Genomic DNA, 23,310 nt, shown 5'->3' on the forward strand with positions numbered 1-23,310 from the left:
AACAAAGCATTTCTTATGTTGGTAACTTCTAAATTATATAAAATTTGTATCATCAACAACTTTTTAACATTTTATTAACGTTGTATATATAAGGGTTTAAGGGCATTCTTTCTTCTATAATATTAATTATTTTTCTTGCCGATAAATAAATAATATATATATATATATATATATATATATATATATAACAATCATACCACCAAATTTTAATTTGCACTTAAAATTTTAAGATTATTATAAAAAACGAAAACTAGTCATTCAGATTATGCTGAAAATTCTAAAATAAAATTGGTCCGGAGAAATACAATTGGAGTTAAACTGAAGTCTATATATTAATCTTCTTAGAGAAGAGTTTAGTTTTTAAAATAGGACGACAAACGGTGTAATTTAATTAGCTCTTAAAAAACAGTAATTTACTCGAACTAGCCTACTTATTCCCCTGTTAATTCCTCATAAACATATTTTGTGTTTAATTTTTTCTCTCTCTTTCTATCTTTCTAATAGTATCGATCTTCTTATTTTTCATTTCATTTTCTCTTCCTATTTCTCCGCTAATTTAAAAAACAATGTATGAACAAAAATCTAAAACAAGGAATATAATTTCTCATATTAACAAAAACAAAATGTATGAACAAAAATTGAAACTTAATCAATAAATATAAATCTCTCCGACATGCTGCAATTGTTAATTAAGTGTGATCTTAATTATTTATATTATTATTATTTATTCACTTGCATTGACCACGGATAAATGAAGAAGACGAGAAATAGTGCAACTATTATAAGAATTCGAAGACTTCTCTTATTATTTCTTTCTTATGAATTATTTTCAAAGCAATTAATGTTCACCTTTAAAAAAGTCTGACCGAATCTATTTCTTAAATCACACATTTTTATTATTATTATCATCATCACCAATAATAACATTATTTTTATACTTTACAATCTAAATCAAAGGGAATGTTCAACATATATCCAACCAAAAAGGAAAAAAAAAAAGAATTCTTACATATTATTACATAAGAATATATGATAAGTATATGTTTTAACAATAATATCCTTTTTCTGAAAAAGTCATTGACCTTGGACACACAGAAAACATTCCATGGTTGATGCTGCTTTCATATTAGATGCAAAACAAGTCTTATTCATTTGTATTTATATATATGCATATATTCTTCCTTTAAGGTTCTCTTGTTGCTGCTTCTGCACGACGTGAAAGTGAAGAACATGAAGAATTCTAAGAAAACGGGTGTACGGAAATACCAAAAATCAGAAAATCCACGTCTGCGATGGACACCTGAACTCCATGAATACTTTGTAGAAGTTGTGGAAGGTCTTGGTGGAAAAAACAGTGAGTTCTTCCTTCTTCAACTTGATCTAGGGTTACCTTTTTCATCTCTTTTTGTTCATCATGTTCATTCCCAGAATTTCATTCTATTTTTTCTTTTCATTTTTTGCTTGATCCTTTGTTTAATTGAGCTGATTTATACAATTTCTAGCTAGATTTTCCTTTTTCTTTAATCTCTGTTGTGTTTCTTCTAATTATTCCTCTTATATGTGTGAGAAGGGAGAAAAACAAACCATTAATAATGACAGGAACAGCTTACAAAAGATTTATATATATATATATATATATATATATATATATATATATTATGCAGTGATTCATCTCTGTTTTTCCTTCTCTTGTGAGTGTGACGATATGTATCTAAAAAAAGAGAAGGGATTGTTTTTTTTTTTTGCTATATTTCAAGTTAAACCAGTTCCTGCTAACGATTAAGCATGCAAATTGGGTTTTGCAGAGGCAACTCCAAAGAGCATTCTGCAGATGATGCATGTGAAAGGACTAAGAATCTCTCACATTAAAAGCCATCTTCAGGTATATGTATATATAGTTATCCCATGTGGTCCAGTAAATATTCTTATACATGGTTATATATTTTCATAAAATACCTGTCAGTAGCTTTATTTATTTTTCTTTTACAAGTGAGATTAAGCCTTTGATTTTGTGGTTTGGGGAATGAGGAGGTGGGTTAGAACTTACAGAACCCCAAGAATTGAAGAATATATATAACAATGTTTTACCTAATAAGGCAATTTTCTTGGTTAATTCTTCTTCCTCACAAGGAAAAATACCTAATCTCTTGTCTCTATTCAAAACCAATCAAATTAAGGATGAGACAAAAATTAATTTCTATGGTATTTCTTTTTTTCGTACCAACAATAATTGATGAAGCAACAAAAGGAAAGAAAAAAAAAACATTGTGGTTTGTGGAAAGCAAGATTTGTCACAATAGGTAGATATATATTGCACTATACGTTCATGATTATATTCCATTGCTTTTCAGCTGACGACAAAAGTTCATGAAGAGCCATATATAAACCCCATTATTATCCTCACTTCTTTTTGCAGTTACTTTAGTTGTTTTCTTTTGTTACTTATGTTGTTTCTTTCAATTACGTGGTACAGAACAAAACGAAATGATCAATAATATCTTATTTGTATTCATATCAGTTATCCTTTAGGTTATACATGTACGACTTGTTCGTATCAAAAGAATGAACAAAATTTGCTTTACTGTTAAAAAATGTATTTTGTGCACGCGTAGCTTGTAAAAATAACAATAATTTATCTGGGTTAGGTACATGTGCATATGCAACACGAAAAAAAAAAACAAATATATATTTATATATATAAATATAAGTTTTGAAGACGTGAAACTCTTTCTCTCTTCTTCTGTCTTTAGCAAAATCTGTGAAAACAAGTTTTGTTGCATTGTGGATAGCTAGATTGCTTTTTGAGATGCCAAAAGCGAATATCTGTGTAAGCTTTAAAGAAAAGGAAACACTTTTTTTTTCCTTTATTAGGCTTGAAAATTGGTTGTACACTACACCTATCTCCAGTTTCAGTGTACTATTACTAGGCTTTAGCATATTATATTGACGTTTATAACCATGCGTTATAATGTGATTAAATCAAATTGAGTACAAAGTATGAGAAGAAAAGAAGGGGAATAAGTTGATATAGATTTTGATCGACTCTAGAATGACTTTTGGAAGCTTTTGAATGTGTTTTTAAAAATGTTCTATATGATCCATAAGTTCTAAAAGCATTTCTAAGACATGCCACTAATTTCAGTCCAAACATAATAGAGAACGAAATGATCGTATTTTTAATTAATGTGACATTTAATATAAAACATTCATTTGTTTTATCAATAATTAATTTTGTTAAGTAATTTACTTGATTACTTTTTGGTCATTTCTCTTTTCCGTATTGTTTTTATTTATAATCTTTATATTTAACCCTTCACTTAAAGAATCTCAACCTAATTCTACACATGTTATATATATTTAACTTACGTATCAAAATGAAAACCTTAATATTATTGCGGCTATACCAATTCTCTTTGTCTTTTGGTTCTCCTAATTGCATGTGGTTGTAATAATTTCGGAAACTAAAGACATAATATTTGTGTATAGATATACAATTTTCTTCTAGTAAAATATGAAGGAAACTAATTTAATGTTAAATATATATTTTTTATTCCAAGAGGAAATTTGGGTTTTAGATGTACAGGAACCTTAAGGGACATACGATTCTCTCATCAATGCATCAGGAGATGGAAGGGAATGAAGATTATAAAGATCTTCCAATGTGCTCCAATTGTTCATCCCAAAGGTAATAATAATTCATGCAAACCATTTCAACCCTATTGAAAATAAATTCTTATGTTGAAGTAGATCCAACCTTAGAATATGAATTTTCTTTTATAACGTTATATACTATTTTTGTGTATGAATGAAAACCCTTTAATCTCGTAATATTCACAATACTGCAAACATAGTAAATAATTCAATGAACATGAAAAAAGCTATCAGGAAAAAAAATCATATACAGTTCCATCTACATCTATTTATCTATCTATCTATCTATCTATCTATCTATATATATATATATATATATATATATATATATATATATATATATATATATATATATATATATATATATATATAAAATTTAAACTAATATGTAATTTGTTTTGTTGAATACGAATATTTATTATTTGGATTGAAGTATTCATTTTTATTTGAAACTGCGAAGGTCCTAACTCTCTATTGGTTGAATATTGTTTCAGCTGTTGTTTCCAAACAATACTATATTCTGCTGATAAAAAAAATATATTTAACTTTGATTACGTTATTTTAACGTTAAATAATAACAAATCTATTTTTTAATATTATATATAAGTATTTCCTTTTCTTATTTGTTCTTTTATAATCTTTTGCATGTATTCATCGTTAAGAGATAAGAATTAGGCATGAAAAACATTTATGATTTATAGTATATTGGTGCTGCATCACTCACTGTAATCGTGAATTATTTTACATATTATTGTTTTTCTATTGTTCAGATCACAAGAAGCAAAATTTAGGGCAACAAAATATGATATGGGAATTGTGACTCAAGAAATTCGCCCGTCAGAAAATAAAGGACTTTCACAAACCAGTGAAACAGATTATGATCTAAACCAGGTACTGTTTTTACCTACTATTTAATTTGATATAGCACTTTCCTTACTTTTAGAAATTCAAAAGTTTCATAGTATTGAACCATTGTTTAGAAACCGTAAGGCTGTTTGATTTGTGAAGCACTCTTCTATTTCTTGATTTTATATATCAAAAAAATCAAGCTACTTTTTATTTTCAATGTTTTTCACTAAAATGTTGAAAATACTTCAAAGTTGTAACACTCCAAAATTAGACATAAGTATATATGTAATTATTACAAACTTTGAATATATACATTTCAAAAGAAAGAAAAAAAACTTATAGGTGTGTTTGTATGTAAAAGATCCTAGGAAAACTATTGACTTACCACATTAGTAGAATCACAACATAATAATGGATAATGTTTAAATTAAACATTAGAATTCAATTTATATGTGAATAATTCAAAGTAGTGTAAACAATCACACAATACAAAAAGTTACATCAAAATTTAATGGTTTCCATAAGACTACTAATTTCAAATTTAGAGCCACTAACACTTTCCACCAATCTACTGTTCATTAAATGATTACTTGTGTGTACATAACTTAGGTTATCATTTGAATCTAGATTTCTTTACCAACCCCTTAACTTAACACTTACACTTATACAAGATCTTAGCATATTAATAACATATTTTTAAAGTCAAAACTGTGATAGAAGTTTTAAATTTCAAAATGGTAACGTATATAATAATTGATATTAATGATATATTTTCACGAGTCAAGTTTATATAAATAAATTTGTAACTTTAGTATACAAAGCTAAATCTAGTCATAGCCCAGTTCTAATTACATAGTTGTTTGATTCGTTCCATTTAAAAGGAAGAAAACAACAACATATGAAATACAAAAGTTTTTATTTAGGAAAAAATATAACGAATAAGAATGAAATTTACCTCGGCACCAATTTGAGTATGGTTTATTTTAGCAAATGAAAACATTTTCTCAAATTATATCTTTACATAATACTTATATGTAAGCTTATAATTGACATGTAATTTTGATTTCTTAATTAGTCCTCCATAGTTTACACTTTTATTCCTTCACAATTTAGTTAGATGATAAGTTTAATGAAATAATTAATATTATGCTTATTATCAAACTTCTAAACAGCTAAATGGAAATTTAATTAGACACAATACTAATAATATCAATTACTATTTTGCAGGAACCCGAATCATGTGCATACATACATAGTGATACTTCAAATGAAGAAAATAGTAGAAGAATGAAATTTCTTGATTTCACATTCTCTTTTAGTTCTGCACTAATTCCAACCATGCATGGTAATCAAGAGAGGATGCATTTTTCTTCACCAAATGCAGCAGATAATCATGCCGTCGATTCTAATTCTGTACAATCTCATGGGAGCAACAACTACATAAATTTAGACCTAGCAATATGAACAAGGATCGTATCTGTAACCAACCACGCATTGTTTATCGTAGGTTTAGGTTTTTGGCAAAGATTGTAAAAGTTAATGAATTATTGTATAATCTATAATAATTAAAGAAAAGTTTAAACCGTCCTTCTATTAAGTCGCTTAATTTATATTGCTTTTACAGATTCGTGTCTTTTAAATTTATATGCGTTTTTCTATAACATATTTTTCTTTTAAAGATCATAGGTTTAATCATGCATGATCGAACTCAAGTTAAAGTTTTCATTGACGTTCTACACAGCTTTAACAACCTGAACATGACTTTTCTTATCAGTAAAAAATCATAACTTTCAGAGTTACTATTTGTTCACCCCAACCCACCATATACTTACGTTATTTGCCATCTTGATTCTGCAGCATGCCTATTTTTCGTTTATCTACCAGTTTTGCAGACTATGTAATATGCCTGGTGGCTTACCTCAGCATCACTACACCTATCACCTGCATAGCAGGGCAAATATGATCAACAAATCGAGCAATTTCTCTGTTTTGTTACTCTTTAAAGTGCAGATTGGATATAACTCCCCAACTAGAGGGGTCAACTTTACCATTGCCCATGGCCCAGCTTTGGCCAATCCTTGTAAAAAACCTCTTTTACGGGGCTACCAATTGATGGGGCCAAAAAAATCTCGACTATAAGACTTTCATTAACTCTTAAAAACAATAGACATTCAACCTGGGTCATATATCGAGTTGGGTTGTCTCGTGCCACAAGCCAATATGGGCCAGCTTAGGCTGAAGGTCGAGATAGGTCGGCTTAGGCCGAAAGTCCAAACGGGTCGTTTCGGATAGAAATTTGAGACGAACTCTCTCGATCTGTAAGTCAGGAAGGGTCAACTTGGGTTGAAGATCGGGACGGGCTAGCTAGGGCCAAAGGTCAAGACCAATCGGCTAGGGTCAAATGATGAGACCTGCTAATAGATTTAGCTCCGACCAAAATTCGACCAAGTCTGTCCCATTTGAAACTCGTCCGAATTTAGCTGTGTCTGCCCAAACCGAATTTTGGTCGATTCGGCCCCAATGAAATTCAAGAGGTCTACCCAAAAGCATGTGGTGGCTGACAACTGGATTAAAGCTGAAGTTCAATGGTTTCCAAAAAAGGTGATTTGATTGTGAGTTCGTCGATTGTTAAATGGTAATGGATATTTGCTATGATGTTTTTTTCTATGATTGGATTCATTTGCTATCGTGGTTGTGATGTCATAACCCCTAGCCATGGCCAAGCACATTCAAGAATAGTAGGCTTCACCTATGGAAGGCGGGCCCAAGCTCTTATCATCTTGGGCCATCAGTGAGTTGTTAGTAGAGTAGATTTATTTTGGGTCTTGTATTATAGACCTAGTAGTATAGGGTTTTCTTTCAGGTCTTGTGTAAAAAGCCAAGTAATCTAAGGTTTCTTTTGGGCCTATGGTTGTAGTCTACGATTTTCATTTTAGAGGAGGTGAGCCCTACGGAGACACATGGATCTAGGGTAAAAACTCTAGCTTAGAGCGCAAAACTTCTAGAAGAAGGTTTACCTTATGCACAGATGAAGAGATAAATTCTAGAAGCTTGTGGGCACTTGGCTATAGTGGTCTCCAAGTTGCTCTCTTTTGTGAGACACATGCTCTTGCTATGTGTCCTTCTCCTATTGGAGAGGGTTAGTGGTCAAGTGTCCTCCTTTTAATGTAGAGGAATTTTGCCTTGGTCTCTAAGTTAATAGAATGAGGTGATAAATATTTCCATTTAATTTAGCAAAGAAAATAACAATATCAAGATGAGTAGCATCCATACAACCATAATCAGAATCGTCATCTTCACAAGCAAATTGTGTTTTTCTGTTCTTCTCCTTATTTTTTAAGATACTTTGGTGTAGTACTACTCAAATGGCCTTTACCATCGTAATGATAACATATACTTTTATCTTACTTACCATTATTTTAACCTTTTTCTTTTTGAAACTTTCTTTATGACCATGTCCACAATCATGATCCCTAGCATTATCACAACAACAACCAAGGCCACAGCTATGACCATGAAAATATAAATAAAAAATATTGTTGCATTCACTTCTAGGAATGGAGCGGGACCAGTTGGGCGAATCTCATGATTTTTCATCAAAAGTTTCATTGTTTTGTTCAGCGATACAAAGGCGTTGTTCAGCGATACGAAGGCGTGAAAAAAATTCAAAATATTTGTGAAATCTCTATCATAATATTGTTGTCGAAGGAGAAAATTAGTTGCTCAAATGCTTTATTTCTTGCTTTAATGGTATCACCAAGACTCATTGCATCTAAATGTATTTCAACATTTAATATCCAATATAAGTAGTTCTTCCTTGTAATATCAAGGGTCACAAATTTAAATTTTGCAACGTTTCACATGTTTAGAACTAGCACATAAAATAATAATGATAATAATAATAATAATAATAACCATAATAATAATAATAATAATAATAATAATAATAAGATAGAGATAAAAATTGATAAAGTCAAACAATTCTTATCACAATATAGAATTTAAGATAAAATTGTAAATGAAGAAAGGATTAGAAAGAGCCTAAATTGAGACACACATAGCATTGACATAAGAGAGAAAAAAATACTTTCACTAACGTTCAGTTGGTTGGAGCATCGTATTGATAACGTGTGGTAAAATAAAGCTAATAATAGAGAAATGAAGAAAATGAAGAATAGAGAATGAGAGAATGAGGAGCAACTTTTTTGTATACCTATTACTGATAGAAAGAGTCCTACTTATAGATACAACATATAACCCATAAAGGATACAAATCAAATAGTTAATACAAATATTTACATAAAGAGTAATGAATCATATGAGTATCAATCATATCAATCATATGAGTAACAATATCAAATCAATGGATGACCATTAATTTACAACAAGTCAATGTTTTTCTTACCATATCATATGTCCCTTTTGCAAAATGTAACTTTTTCTAAAGTCAGAAAGGCTACAAAACTTTTATGTGTGTCTAAATGATAATAGTTTGAATGTGGCAATTCATTGTCATATTAACTAACTTAAAATTGGAACATAAATATTGATTCTAAAAATAAGAGTGAATAGTTTGAAACAATTCTTACTACTCAATTTATAATTAGAATGTTCATTCTTATACAATAAAAAAGCTTACTAATAAGTTGATGTTTTGAGTGTGGAGTCGAACGTCCATTTAATCGATTTGTCAAGTTTTCAAACCTTCATTTCAATCGTCCGTTCAGTGTTCCCATTTGTCTACCGATCGAGGGTACCTGCTAAATGAACTTTCATATCAAAGTCAACAATGGTTTGATTGATGGAAGAAATAAATGTAATTAATATGAGAGAAAAGTCCCAACAACCATACATGTAACCTGAATTTATAGTTTCATACATGGGCTCGTGATTAGGGTGCCTAATAATGATCCAATTGTTTTTTAATCTTGATTACTGACATGTTTACGCAAATTCATAACTGTTAATTCATTCTGATGTCATTCGGTATAACTATCTGGATGAAGCCTCTCATAATTTGTATAAAGGACATTAGGGTGGAATCCTGGGGGTAGTCCAACTGCTAGGAGGGATCCGCTCGATTGTCGAGCAATTGCTAACCATTGCATATAATTTGTGTAAAAGGACTCTAAGGTGGAAACTTGAGGGTAGTCCAAATGCTAGCATTATGAGGGATCCGCTTGGCTACCGAGCAGTTGTTTATCACATAGATAAAGATCTTCTTCAAAGTAATGTCAAACGAACAGTTGGAAAGATAACCGACCGATCCATACAATACAGTTGATATAAATGATAATTTTTTTTGGTTAAATATGTTTTTGGTCCCTTAATTTTCAGTGAAAATTAAAATTAGTCAATTTTCGAACCTTTTATCCAATTTAGTCCCCAACTTTAGATATGTGTGAATTTAGTCCTTGTAACTAAATTTTGTTAAGTTTATTTGACATTTCAAACGCGTTCAATGATAACATTTGAGTTGTTTATACTATTTGACACATTCCGCTTCAATGTTAGCTGAGAAACGTGTTTGAAACATTAAATAAATTTAACAAAATTTGGTTAAAAAGACTAAATTCATGCATTTGTAAAGTTGAGGGACTAAATTAGACATATATAATATCAAACCTATAATAATTTAGTAATTAAATTTTAAAATATTAGTTTAACGAATTTGATGTCGAAATACTATAACGTTACGATTTGTAAGATTAACTTACTTTGATGTAAAAAATAATTAATTAAGCTATATTGTTTAACCTAACAATTCACACTAGTTAATTCTATTTACCATCATGACAGATCATACTACAAAAAAATTGTGAATTAGTGTTGGCTAAAAGCATATAAAAAACTTAAAAAGCCAACATTACATCATAAGAGATGACAACTCTTAAAACTTGGAAATTAATTGGGGTTGCATCCATCAAGTCAATTCCAAAATTGTTCAATTATGATGTCACCATAAGTTAAAAAACACTTCATGCATCATTTATAATATACATTCAAATATAAGTGAAAATGGGTTAGTTTGACCAAAAATGTACTCACTTAAGTGAAAATTGGACAGATCAATGGATTCAGCTGAAGTGTTATTTTTGCTTGAATGAAAAACCCTTCGCTTGATCGAAAATATGATTGAAAGCAAGATCCTTTTAGCTCTAATTTTGCTTGAATGAAAATATGAGAAAAATCAACCTCAATACCGAAATCAAACAATTTTTCAAAAGCATTTTATTCACACAACTTTTAAACAATTTAAAATAATCAATCTAAGCCATTTCCAAACATCATCCATTCACTCTTTCGATCCAACCATAGTTATTGAAACTCATTATACATACATACACACACACAAGTTTCATTCATTCAACTATTCAACTTACTACAAAAATCCATTCAACTATAGACAACTATACAAATCACATCTCAATAAAACAAGTTCAAACCACATACAACCTTGAACAAAACTCAATATATTATGACCATGTTATCTTCACTTCAAAGAAAATTTCCAAAAATCCAAGCAGTGAAACTACTTAAAACTTAGACTTAAAGCAAAGTATCTAATCACAACAAATTTTCAGTGTATGATAAAACAATTTAAGAGGATCACTTTTTTCAACTGACTCCACAAAGATGGATAACAAAATCATAAGAAAAATAAAAGAAGAAAGAATTTCTAGAGTAAATAGAAACTTATCTTGTTTAAAAATTTGATCCCGTAGAAAAGTTCCCTAACTCCTTAATTATTGTGAGATGTTATTAGATTCTAAAAGACACGAGGTGTGGTGGCATAATCAAAGAAAAAAATATAATAGAATAAAAAGAGAAAAATGAAAAAAAAAGAGAAAGATGTAAAATAAAGAATGAATGGGACTTGAGACTTATAGTCATCTCTTAAACTCGATTTATATTTCTAACAACTTATAGTTTTTCAATACAACTCTAATTAAGGTGATTTTTTAACCTGATCATGCATTTTCAAACTCAATGATCCATTTCTTTACCTAAAATTTTAAAATAACCATAACAATAAAAGAAAAGATGACAAATTCATAAACTTATAATCTCACAAATTTTAAGGATTTAAAGATGAAGTGTAGAAAAAAAAAAACTTTAATTTAGGATTCATAAAGGATGTAAGAGAAAGAAAATTGGGATTCACTGTACATAAAGAACAAAGAAAACAATATTGAACATGAAGAAAATGATGAAATAATACCTTTTTAACTTACTTTTTATTAAATCATTGGGCTGATAACTTTTAGACAAGAATGGAAAAAATATCCATACTCGTGGATATACACAATAAAATTTGCCATGAATAGTAAAAGGACATCTTAAATGAGTACATGAAGGAAGCAAGAAAACTAGTACCCCTTCATTAACGAAACAGGTTTGAGTATCTATACATATATGTGGATACCCACAAAATTAAAAAAATTTGCCATTTTTTTTAAACATGTGACCAATAGTTAATGGAATGAGTTACCAATCATTTTTTCTTATGTGGATTGGATGGTCGGTAGACACTATTCATGTCTGACCGATCCATTGTCATCTTACAATTGGCGTAAGACAATAATTTGACTTAAAACAATTATACTTTATATATTACTATTTTTAGTAATTAATTTAAATAAATATATCTAAATTATAGAGTGCTAATATATATATATATATATATATATATATATATATATATTATTTCTCAAGTTATTTTATAAACTTAGTTTCTTTTACTTTAATTGAAAATTTTGTATTCAAATCACATTTAGGTCATTTTCATTAATAAATTTCAGATTTGGAACTAAATTTGTCAAGTTAAATTAATTTTACTAAATACAAGATTTGATCTATTCATCTCTTCTTTTTTTCTTTTTTACTCACTTTTAAAATATTGAGAAATGAGTATTGTTAGAAGAAGAAATTGATGAAAAAGAAGTGGGTAAAATTAAGAATGAATTAAAATGTTTGCTTTAGTTTGAACTTGAGCTTTTTAAGTAGTCAATTGAAGTTATAAAAAGGTTATTGATGTTATGAAATATAAAATAGGTATATAATGACGTTCGATTTATATCGAAAGGTTGAGAGATATTTTATTGATATTATGACATATCAAACCTGTTTTACAATTCTACATAAGTTTTTGTTTTGATTTACATTTTTCTTAAATGGGGGATTTCACTAAAGCAAAAATAAAATAGATATTCAATAGAACAACAAATTTTCACTTTGTTCAAGTGATGTTTCCTTTAGTGAAATATTGATAAATGGAGATTATATGTTTATATAATTGATACATTTATTGTGATATGTGTTTTATGATATACATTATATATATATATATATATATATATATATATATATATATATATTTATTGTAAGCAGTATGTATATAGTTTTATGGTATTGTAAATATTTTTTAAGTGAATGATTATACTTGATCTGAGCTCATAGGTAATGGCAAATAAATAAAATTAAGAAGATACATGTTCTTACTAGTATTTTCAGATTTATACAAATATATGTAGCTATATGAATATTCTTGACTAGGATTGTTAGTTTAAGTTTTTAGGATATTAATCTTAAATAAATTTTAGTCTTTATAGAAATAAATGAATTAAACATTCTTATAAGAAATATATGAACATTTCAATATATTAATTATTAGTTTTCTTTTACACTCTTAATTTAAGGAAAAGACTATTAATGTGGCATTTTCTCACGTAAAAGTGTATATTAGACTATTTATGACATAAGTAATGTTAATTAATTGAAAAATTATTTGTCAAAGTACAAATAATGTCATTAAAAAGATCTAGAACCATTAAATAAAAATAAAATGAATAAGAATAAGAAATGAATGGAAAATATAAAACTTAACTATGTTGCATGTAACTCACTCTGGTCTATATATTTATAAATATTAAAAAACAGAAAAGTTTATACAATTAGTTCAGATCCACATGGGAAGCAATGTGAGGTTGATATCAACATGGGTAGTGTTAACCTATACATTTTCTTCAAAAATTTTCTCTAACAAGATTATTTTACTGTCTCTTTGCCAATGTCTTCCTCAACCCTTTGATAATCTTTGCAAACCAAACCAAGTTCATAACAGATAGCACCACTGGCACAACAACAACTAGTATCTGCCCAAAAGGGTGCATCTGCTCAACCTGTTGAATAATTTCACAAACCTGTGATGCTTACCATTACAAACCACATTGTTTTTACCAGAAAATAAGACAAAAATTGTTTTCCTGATATTTGTACAAGTAACATTGAAAGCACTTTTTTTCTTCAATTTGTTGCTTCCTAACAAATCTTTGAAAACATGATATAGATTGAAAACAAGCTGGTACTTTTGTAATTAAAAAGTTAAAAACAAGACACAAATGCAAGTAAACAATAATGTGCAGGCATATTTTGAGTTTTAAGAGGCCAAGAATTGAATGGCAAAATGTGCTACCATGAAGCACACAACACAGCAGAAAAATTTTAAATTCAGGGCGAGAACAGTTATTACCTGATCAAAGTGCAAGTACACGTGGTAAAACATGTATATGAACAGAAGTATTCTAGCAACCTACAGATGGACCATTTTGGTAAGCAATCCCATAAGATAAGAAAACGAATTCAACCAACCTTAGATTAAATATGTTTTTAGTTTTTAAACTTGAATCTAAAATTCAAATTCGTCCTTATTTCAAACTTTGATACATTTTTGTCCTCAAACTTTTAACCTAATGGCATTAACATGTTTAGGCTTGTTAAACGGTGTTCCAAACTGGCATTTGAGTTGGAACGTGTAAAAGCAGTGTAAACAACTCAAGAGACATCCTAAAATGCGTTTAACACATCAAAAAAATTTAACGCAACTAGGTTGGAAGGACTATATCTACTCATTTTTAAAGTTTAGGAACAAAACTGCATCAAAGTTTGAGACAGGAACAAATTCAACTCTATGTTAAATTTTAGGAATTAAAAACATATTTCACCCTCGAAAATATGATAATGCTTGATTGGATGACGGTATAAAAACTTAGTATATTTCCACGTGTATGTGTGTGAACATACGTACATGTATGTATTTCAAACAAACTACTGACTCACCAGCCAAGAAATGAATATTACAACCCCATTGATGAGATAAGCTTTAGATTTTTTCATTCCAGCTACATCAAGATACCTTCACAGACACCACAACATTAACAAAGATACAGAAAAATATTATGAGTTACTAGAATTCAACTAACAGAGAAAAATTTACCATCTCAAATTGATCCCTGGAGTAGTTGTCTCAGAGATGAGGACCATGAACGTGTAAAGCTGTCCTTCCCCACTCAACATTGAGTACGCTACTGCTACTAAAGACAACAGATGATGAATCACCTGAACCAATGTTAATATGAAGTCAGGTTAAACCCCGACCATAATCATCTCCAGCAGGGTTCCTATCAAGTGAAATATCTTAAAATTGAATAAGATAGTTCAACTTTATGAGACATGTTGGATGAAACTTTGCACGTCAAAAATATATTATCCTTACATACTCATATCCACCAAGAGAAGGAAAAAACCATAGTATCGTCCCTAGATCAGAAATGAAGTACCCAACAGAAACCTGTTACAATAAATATCAAACATAGTAAATAAAGACTTCACCAGATAAAACAAAGTGATGCAGATCAAAAAATGAGATTATTGAATGGATCAGGATAACCAAGAAGAGAACAATTCAAAAAGCCAATCTCAATCGTTACAAGTAAAAAATATCATGAATATCTGGAAAAGGAAATATTAGAAGCATATATAGACCAAGAAAATGAGAAGAGCGACGCAAAAACAGATTATGGAAAAGACAGAATGGTATGGTAATGGAAGGATAGGTGATTGAGGATCTGATGCAACATGCATTATTTTCTCGGCTCTAGAATGAATCTTCTTTAACATCTCAGGATGAGATTCTTTTGGTTTTTTCCCAACATGCGAATTTATAACATTTGAAATTCTTTACTATCACATGCAGTGGAACTCCATTTTAACAGGAAAATAACTACTCAGCCCCATCAAAAGATATGAAGGAATAAGAATATAGACTCCATAGTTTAACTCAGATTGCTCTTACCCCCAGTGCAAAAGTTGTCAATGTAGACCTTCGAACAGTAACAAGTTCAGAAGAAGAGTTGTCCCGAAATAGAGTTGAACAAAACACCAAGTACAATGATATAGTTGTTATGAAAATGGCATGTGTAGTTGATACAGCACTGCACAAAGAACAAAATTCTATTAACATCTTGTTTGACTGAGCAAAGCAGAAGAGCTTTTCTACTCAATAGTATCCAGTCACCGGTTATTCCACTCAATACGTTGGACTTTGGAGAAGTTGGAATGGATCTTAAAGTAATTAGAACCAAGAAACTGAGTAAGATCGAAGACCTGAAAAACATGAAAGGAAATAATTAAAGATTGTGAAACCATGATAACCTTAATGTGTCTTACGAGACATTCTTGAAGAAATTAGAATGACAACATTTTACAAATGTGAATACCATCTTGCAAGCTAACATGCCACTGATAACAGAAGTATATGGAATCAGAGAGTCTGCTAGTAAATATTCCTTCACAAACAAATTAGCCCTGTCCTGGTATGATTTGAATGTCATATTTTCAACGGAAGTCATTGCAACACTCTTCAAAATATTATACGCTCTTCTTCTTTCCACCTCCAGTCACCTATTACATGAACAAATACAAGATATTGAAAAAATAAACATCATAGGATACATCAAAACATGGAGCTTAAGGATCACAAAAAGCTCCACAAAAGTTATCAGTGTTCATGAAAAAGGACAAATGAGAACAGGTTTTTTAAACATAGTCTCCCCAAGATTCCACAAGTTTTTTTTTTTTCTTTTCTATCTCTTCAACTGATAGAAAATTTCTACTTACAAGATACAAATATATCTGAAGACTAATTAAGTGATTAATTTTTCTTAGAAACAGGTTATGGCAAGCAAAGAATAGCAGAATAAGGTATCATCACTATAGAAAACAATACAGAATACCATATCTCTTAGCCTGGTTAACAAGGTGATTCCCAGGACGAAACCACCCAAGCACATCAAAGAGAATAAGCCCTGAAAACAATCTTCTCCTTGATCCTCACTGTGTCTGTACATAACAAATTTTCACCAAAGGATAAAAAATCTATATTCCATTTTCCAAATGCAGCTTCTCAGCATTGTGAAAATAAATAACAAAAACTATCAGCAACAATATCAATAATTCTCCAACCAACGAAAGCAAAGGAATGAAAACCAGTAAAATCTCATTGCAATAGAATGCATTATTCATTTTGAGATGCTAGAAGGAAAATGAGACTCTAATATGCTTCAATCATAAACTCAGTTCATGAAAACAATGGAATTATTAAGGATAATAACACTAAACAACTAAAATATGCTTGATTAGTTACCACTCCAAATAACTGAATCAAGCTAGTCTTCTGAACACAAGTTAACAGTGAAGTATGCAAAGCAGATAATTCAAAAATGTATAAATAACAAAAATCGCCCACTCAAAATTTCCGAGCCATGGAAAGAAGATAAATACATGTACAAATTAATGAATCTCAAGGACAAAAAAACCATTTAGTAATAAAACTTCGACATTTTAAATTGACATTTTGCGATTAAAAAAATTAAAAGAAATAAATCACCAACAAAATCGACCTTTTAAAGTACAGCATTACACTCCAATTCAAAACCTCTTAAGATTCCAAAATATTGTGAATGAAACAACTAGCACAATCTAAATGTCCCAATCAACAGAACATGAGATGTGAAATTTGTGTGTTTGGAATAAGGATCAAAACACCGTACCCTGTGGAACGATGCTGTGCAGTGGAGGAATCCAAGCTATGAAGAATCGAGATCTTATACTGCGTGTTTTGAGATTCATTCAGAAACGCGTAAATTAATTTGGGGAATTATGGAACCCTAGAAGGATGAACATGATCAAGTTATTAGATTGAGACGCCCAACAGAATCGTTACATAACCGCCAACCATTACTTTTGTGTTTTAGTTTAATATTATTTTCGAGAATAATATGATACAAATTACTAAGGGCATTTTTTTATTTTATTTTGTGAATCCCTAACTATTGGTTTTTACTATTTTAGTATTTTAAAGAAAAATGACCTTCGCCTTGATGATAGGTTATGTGATGCAGAATTGGAAAATCATATAAGGTTTAATCATTTTCCAACCCATCCATAGTCTTTACTTTTCTCACAAGCATAGGTAACATAAAAATGGACATATGGAACATACTATCCATTTTCTCTCAAGCTCTTTAAATTTTCTACACCTCCAAAATTTAGAAGTAGCTTGTGAGTAAAACAAGTTAGGTGTTAAATACATACTCTCTCGTGCTTTAAATTTAGAAACTAAGTTTACTTCGCGGAGAGAGAGGGAGAGAGGGTATGCTCAATGTCCAAGTAGATAAAGTCTTTAGTTGAAGTTTTAAGAAAAGAAATTTAATACTAATTGTTTTAGATTTTCAAGAAAAAAATATCTTAAAAAACTAGAATATATATTTTATGTTAAAAAGAAAAAACTCATGAAGTGACCTTGGTCCAGAGAATTTTTGTCGGGATTTTGGCCATATGAATTTCTTTAATGGAAGATTTTTGTGAGTTTTTTTTTTCTAAACCACGTAAGGCGAACTAGATCAAATTGTTATATCTACTCATAATCTATTAAGCAATCTTTTATATATATATATATATATATATATATATATATATATATATATATATATAAAAATTAGTAACGTATTATTTGGTATGATTTGATGTGAACGTTGTATTGTAATTGATTTCCGGTTTATTATCTTTTAAGGATTATGTTAGTAGTTTATAATCAAGTCATAAAGTCATAATTTTTTACATGTTTGTTAAGGATAATTCTAAACCTCTTACTTCTTTCTCTTCTCGTATAAACATGGGTCAAGTGACCAAACGCACTAACACGATGGAAATTCTTAAAAAACTTTCAAGCAATACATTATATTTTTTATATTTTATTTCGACTTGTCATAAAATTCATTCATATTTTCAGGATATTTTTTCTCTTATCACAACTTTTGTGCAATTATGTTTCAATGACGTATTTCAATTAAATATATTTTATTTTCTCACATTTAAATATTTCAACTCTTTTTTAATATTTTTATTTATTGTATATTTTCTTTTCACATGAGAATCTTTAACACTATCAATTTAAGTGTTTAGTAGCATAAAAAACTTATCATCTTTACTCTATTATTATTAATTTGTGTTCCATTTGAAATTTATCTTCTTTAAGACTATCAAATTTTATTATCTCTCAACCATTCAACTAGCTTGATATTTGAAAAATTTTCTTAAATCTCTTTTTCATCTTATCATACCCTTAAGTATGCATTTGTTTTTCTTTATGCGATTTCATTCAACAGTCTATTAAATTGTTTCCATTTGATCGTTTTTTTTTTCAATATTTTTATTTGTTGTTTATTTGTATCGTGTAGAATATGGTTTTGATATTTTTTTATGTAATTATTTTTATTTTCTAACTTATTATCATACCTGTAATTTTATCACTATAATTACATAAATAAATTTTATTTACTACAATATAACTATTTAATGTAATTGCCATGAATATTTTTTATCACCACGATATTGAAGTTCAGAAGATAAAATATCTATGTTAAATTTTAATTATTATTAGTTTAATCTTTGTTCTTTGTCTGATTTTGATCAAGTGATGTATTATAATCTTTAAGATTAAATATGTTTTTGGTCCCTTACTTTTGAATGAAAATTAGAATTAGTCCATCTTCGAAACTGTAGAGTAGTTTAGTCCCCTAACTTTAAAAATACATTAATTTAGTCATTTTAACCCAAATTTGTAAGTTTTTTTGACGTTTCAGACACGTTTCATGATATCATTTGAGTTGTTTATACTGTTCGACATATTTTCGCTTCAATGTTAGCTGAAAAACACGTTTGAAACGTCAAATAAACTTAACAAAGTATGGTTAAAATGATTAAATCCATCAATTTCTAAAGTTAGGGGACTAAATTGGGGCAAAGTTTCAAAGAGTGACTAATTTCAATTTTCACTGAAAGTTAAGGGATCAAAACATATTTAACCCTAATTTTTATTAATGCACAAAAAATAGATTTCATTAGAATTTAAAAAAATTGAAGTAAATATTTTTTTCCTTTTATATATTTTTTAAAATATTTTTAAATTTTGTCAATTATGTAACATTAACGTTTACAAATTTAATAAATATTTTGCCTCTTGTGAAATTTTATTTGATATTTTAATTTGAAATGTATACAATTATAATTTCTTTCTAAATATTTGATATTGAAGAAACAAGAATACCCTCTTTTTAATATTGAATATTTGATAATATTATGTTTCTTATACCGTAATTTTTTTATTATTGTATAAAATTAATTAATTAATATTGAAATAGTAAGAAAGTGGATATGGGTACTCGTACGAGTATATACTCGTTATCTGGTGGAGATGGAGATGACAAAAATTTGATACACATTATGTTTGGGTATAAAGATGGGGATGAAGTTTTTCTCTAGGAATGGGTATGAAATAGTGAAACTCGTCCCCATCCCACCTCTTTCATTATCACCCCTATTCAACTTCATTATCCTCTTCCTCTCTACGCTTCCACTCTCTCTCTCTCTTCTCAATCATCCATTTTTGTCAATCACTCATCCACTTTCATCCTCTCAAACACCTTTCCACCCAACAATTCATCATCTTCTTCATTTTTTCTCCATTTTCAATTAGTGCACAAAGATTGATTAAAAGATTTTGATGATGATAAAGATGCTGAAGAAAACACTTGAAGATATTGAAGACAATATAGTTTATGTTTAAAGATTCTTATTATAATAGACTTAAACTTTTTCTAGTTAGGTGCAAAATTGTTAGAACAATAGCCAGCTCGCAACTCCTTTGAGAGAAACTCTTTTTTTCGCAAAAATCAGTATGGTAATCGATTAACAACTTATAATAATCGATTACCAACTCAAAAAATTCTATTTTTCAAAACCCACTTAAGATAATTGATTACCACGAATGGTAATCGATTATCACTGACAGTTATAACTTGGTTCTTGAAAAAACGACTTGAAATAATCGATTACCATTTCTGGTAATCGATTACCACTGGCAGTTATAAAAATATTTGTTCAAATTTGTTCATGAGATAATCGATTACCATTTTGGGTAATCGATTAACACTATAAGACTTTGTTTTCGAAAATCACTGGAATAATCGATTATCTTAAATGGTAATTGATTATCCTTGGCAGTTTCAGCTAAACTCTTCATTTCTAACTCAGCTTGCGAAAATCTCTTTAAATAGAACTCAGTTTCCAAACTTCAAACTACCTTTTTAAGATTCAGAGTTCTTGTGTTGTGACTGCAAAGTGTTACTCTGTGAGTTTCTTAAAAATAGCTTTGAAAAGCCTAGTGTGAGTGAGTGATAACTTTTTCTAAGTAAAGTTCTTAAAAGATTGAGTGTTGTGCTGTTGCTAGGAAAGCTGGTCATCCTTTGTGTGATTCAGGGGGAGCTTTTGTTCATCTCTTGTGGTTGTTCAAGAGAGGTGTTTTCTAATCCTTACTCTTTTATAATCTATTGTAATCTGATTATTATAGTGATTGAGTTAATCTCTTTGTTTAAGATATTAACAACTGGACGTGGAGTCTTTTGATTTGAACCAGTATAAATATCAGTGTGCATCTTCTTCCCTTAACCTCTTTATTTATCTACACTTGGTTTTAAAGTAACTGTTATTTTAAGTTAATCAATTAAATTTTGAGGAAAATTTTTAAAACCTGTCAAGACTTATAAAAATCCAATTCACCTCCCTCTTGGTTTTTTACCCTTGTTTAGTCATTCCATTGCGCGATACCAACAATTATCACCCTCATTCACCTTCATTATCCTCTTCCTCTCTACCCTTCCACACACTCTCTCTCTTTCTCTCTCTTCTCAATCATCCATTTTTGTCAATCATTCATCCACTTTCATCCTCTCAAACACCTTTCCACCCAACAATTCATCATCTTCTTCATTTTTTCTCCACTTTCAATTAACACCAAGGGCACACCTTCCACTTCCTCTTCTAATCACTTCCAATCAGGGTTACACCTTCCACTTCTAATCATTGTGATTGAATAGAATGTTATGATTGTCGGTGATTTAGAGAAGCATAATTTCGTGTTAATGTTGCTTCCTCCTAAGCAGACTATTCACGTTTCTTAAGCTTTTGGGCATTCCTACATTTTCTCCATTTTCTTCTCCTCCGCCCTAAATGCACAGTCCCTAAATTTTTAAAACTTAGGAGCAAAACAAAATTTAAAATTTGTGTATGAAGATTATGGTGGTGATAACTCAATTTCTATACCTTCATATTGAAGCTTATTGCACTCCCTTAGCACCTTTGTTTCTTTTATCTTTTAATCTTAGCTTAGATATGTGTGTTTTAGGTAGTTTTCAGCAGCTACACACCACCCAGCGCATCCAAACTGCCACCATGTGTTTACTCCCTGTTTTGGTATCGCCCAGCGGCATTTATTGTTGCCAAACAAAAATTAAAATTTGTGTATGAAAATTGTGGTGGTGATAACTCAATTTCTATACCTTCATGTTGAAGCTTATTGCACTCCCTAAGCATCTTTATTCCTTTTATCTTTCAATCTTAGCTTAGAAATGTGTGTTTTAGGTAGTTTTCAGCAGTTGCACACCACCCAGCGCATCCAAACTACCACTAGGCACCTACTCCCAGTTTTGGTATCACCCGATGACATTTATTATTGCCTGATGCATCTTAAAGAAGAATTTTTTGTTATCGTTGCCGCCTAGTGATGAAGGATCGTCTCGGATTTGGAGGTGAAAATTCGTCTCGAACAAAAATGGGAGAAAATGGAAGACGTCGATTGGGGGTTTTGCGGAACGATAGGAAATCATGTCACTTGGAGGACGTTCTAAGATAAGTGAGGAAGATTCGCCATTTTGAATCGGAGATTCAAGATAAGGATTGATGGTTCTAAGGAGAACCTCGAGACTTGAGAGAAAAACTCTCTGTTTCATAATACTCAAATTTGAATACAAATGTATCTCATAAGAGCTTATATACTATGGACCAAAACACCAAAAAGCCCAACACAACTAAAGGTCCAATAAAAGCCCAAACAAAAACATTACAAAAATTAAAAAAAAAAATCTTATTCCACTATCTGAAGCTAATTTAAGATCTCTTTAAAGATCATGGGCGGGCATGATTCCATCATCTATTTTCTAATCCCTTGACAGTCCCGAACCACGCCTCGATCACCCGGCATTGCCTTGATGCCGCAAGGCACTAGCGAAAAAATGTTGATTTTTCAACACATTTGGTGATTGTTTAGATCATAACTTTTTTTACAAGTGTCCAAATGAGCTAGTTCTAGTTGCGTTGCATGTCTTTCAAGATATCATTGATGTATACACAAGCTTTACAAGATCTTTCTAGTAGTGAGATGAAAACATCTCCTCAATACAATTATGTTTTCAATTGTACTGTTCTTTTATCTTTTCTTAAGAAGACTTCGTCTGTCAAGCCAAATAAAGATCACAAGATAGTGTATATATTGGACAATGTACTTACAACTTACATCATGAGGAGAATCTTCAATAATTTTTATCTTATTAAACTTTTGGATTTAATAAATTG

At 29.8% G+C, this 23,310-nt stretch overlaps 2 protein-coding genes across 4 annotated transcripts; one reads left to right on the plus strand and one right to left on the minus strand.

Annotated features, from left to right (window-relative positions):
* Window positions 1–1,121: 1,121 nt before the first annotated feature.
* Window positions 1,122–6,094, plus strand: LOC114187568 (uncharacterized). The gene is made up of 5 exons (XM_028075844.2): window positions 1,122–1,354; window positions 1,806–1,882; window positions 3,576–3,685; window positions 4,422–4,542; window positions 5,728–6,094. The coding sequence occupies exons 1-5, from the start codon at window positions 1,231–1,233 to the stop codon at window positions 5,962–5,964; spliced, it is 669 nt and encodes a 222-aa protein (XP_027931645.2). The 5' UTR covers window positions 1,122–1,230; the 3' UTR covers window positions 5,965–6,094.
* A 7,295-nt stretch (window positions 6,095–13,389) lies between these two features.
* On the minus strand, window positions 13,390–17,583 carry LOC114189074 (uncharacterized). 3 transcript variants are annotated; one of them, XM_028077779.2, is made up of 10 exons: window positions 17,391–17,582; window positions 16,575–16,680; window positions 16,059–16,242; window positions 15,857–15,945; window positions 15,635–15,773; window positions 15,056–15,130; window positions 14,777–14,898; window positions 14,620–14,695; window positions 14,033–14,092; window positions 13,390–13,682 (listed from the first exon to the last, which is right to left on the minus strand). In XM_028077779.2, exons 3-10 carry the CDS (start codon window positions 16,188–16,190, stop codon window positions 13,554–13,556), a joined length of 822 nt encoding a protein of 273 aa, XP_027933580.1. In that variant the 5' UTR covers window positions 16,191–16,242; window positions 16,575–16,680; window positions 17,391–17,582; the 3' UTR covers window positions 13,390–13,553. The 3 variants fall into 3 exon arrangements, with proteins under 3 accessions (XP_027933580.1, XP_085530679.1, XP_085530680.1); XM_085674553.1 differs by lacking the exon at window positions 16,575–16,680 and having other exon boundaries at window positions 17,391–17,583; XM_085674554.1 differs by lacking the exon at window positions 14,033–14,092 and having other exon boundaries at window positions 17,391–17,583.
* Between the last annotated feature and the right edge of the window lie 5,727 nt (window positions 17,584–23,310).

The sequence above is a fragment of the Vigna unguiculata genome, chromosome 6 (genome assembly GCF_037176805.1).
Source record: "Vigna unguiculata cultivar grain cowpea cultivar isolate G323 ecotype 2 chromosome 6, ASM3717680v1, whole genome shotgun sequence".
NCBI classification, from domain to species: Eukaryota; Viridiplantae; Streptophyta; class Magnoliopsida; order Fabales; family Fabaceae; genus Vigna; species Vigna unguiculata.

Excerpts from the sequence above, each read along its gene's own strand:
- LOC114187568 (XM_028075844.2), top strand. The coding sequence starts at position 1,231 with ATGAAGAATTCTAAGAAAACGGGTGTACGGAAATACCAAAAATCAGAA. Across the intron at positions 1,883-3,575 it reads ACATTAAAAGCCATCTTCAG|ATGTACAGGAACCTTAAGGG; the intron begins GTATATGTATAT and ends TTTGGGTTTTAG. Across the intron at positions 3,686-4,421 it reads TCCAATTGTTCATCCCAAAG|ATCACAAGAAGCAAAATTTA; the intron begins GTAATAATAATT and ends TCTATTGTTCAG.
- LOC114189074 (XM_085674553.1), bottom strand. The coding sequence starts at position 16,190 with ATGACTTCCGTTGAAAATATGACATTCAAATCATACCAGGACAGGGCT. Across the intron at positions 15,774-15,856 it reads CGTATTGAGTGGAATAACCG|TGCTGTATCAACTACACATG; the intron begins GTGACTGGATAC and ends TTCTTTGTGCAG. Across the intron at positions 14,696-14,776 it reads CCAGGGATCAATTTGAGATG|GTATCTTGATGTAGCTGGAA; the intron begins GTAAATTTTTCT and ends GTGTCTGTGAAG.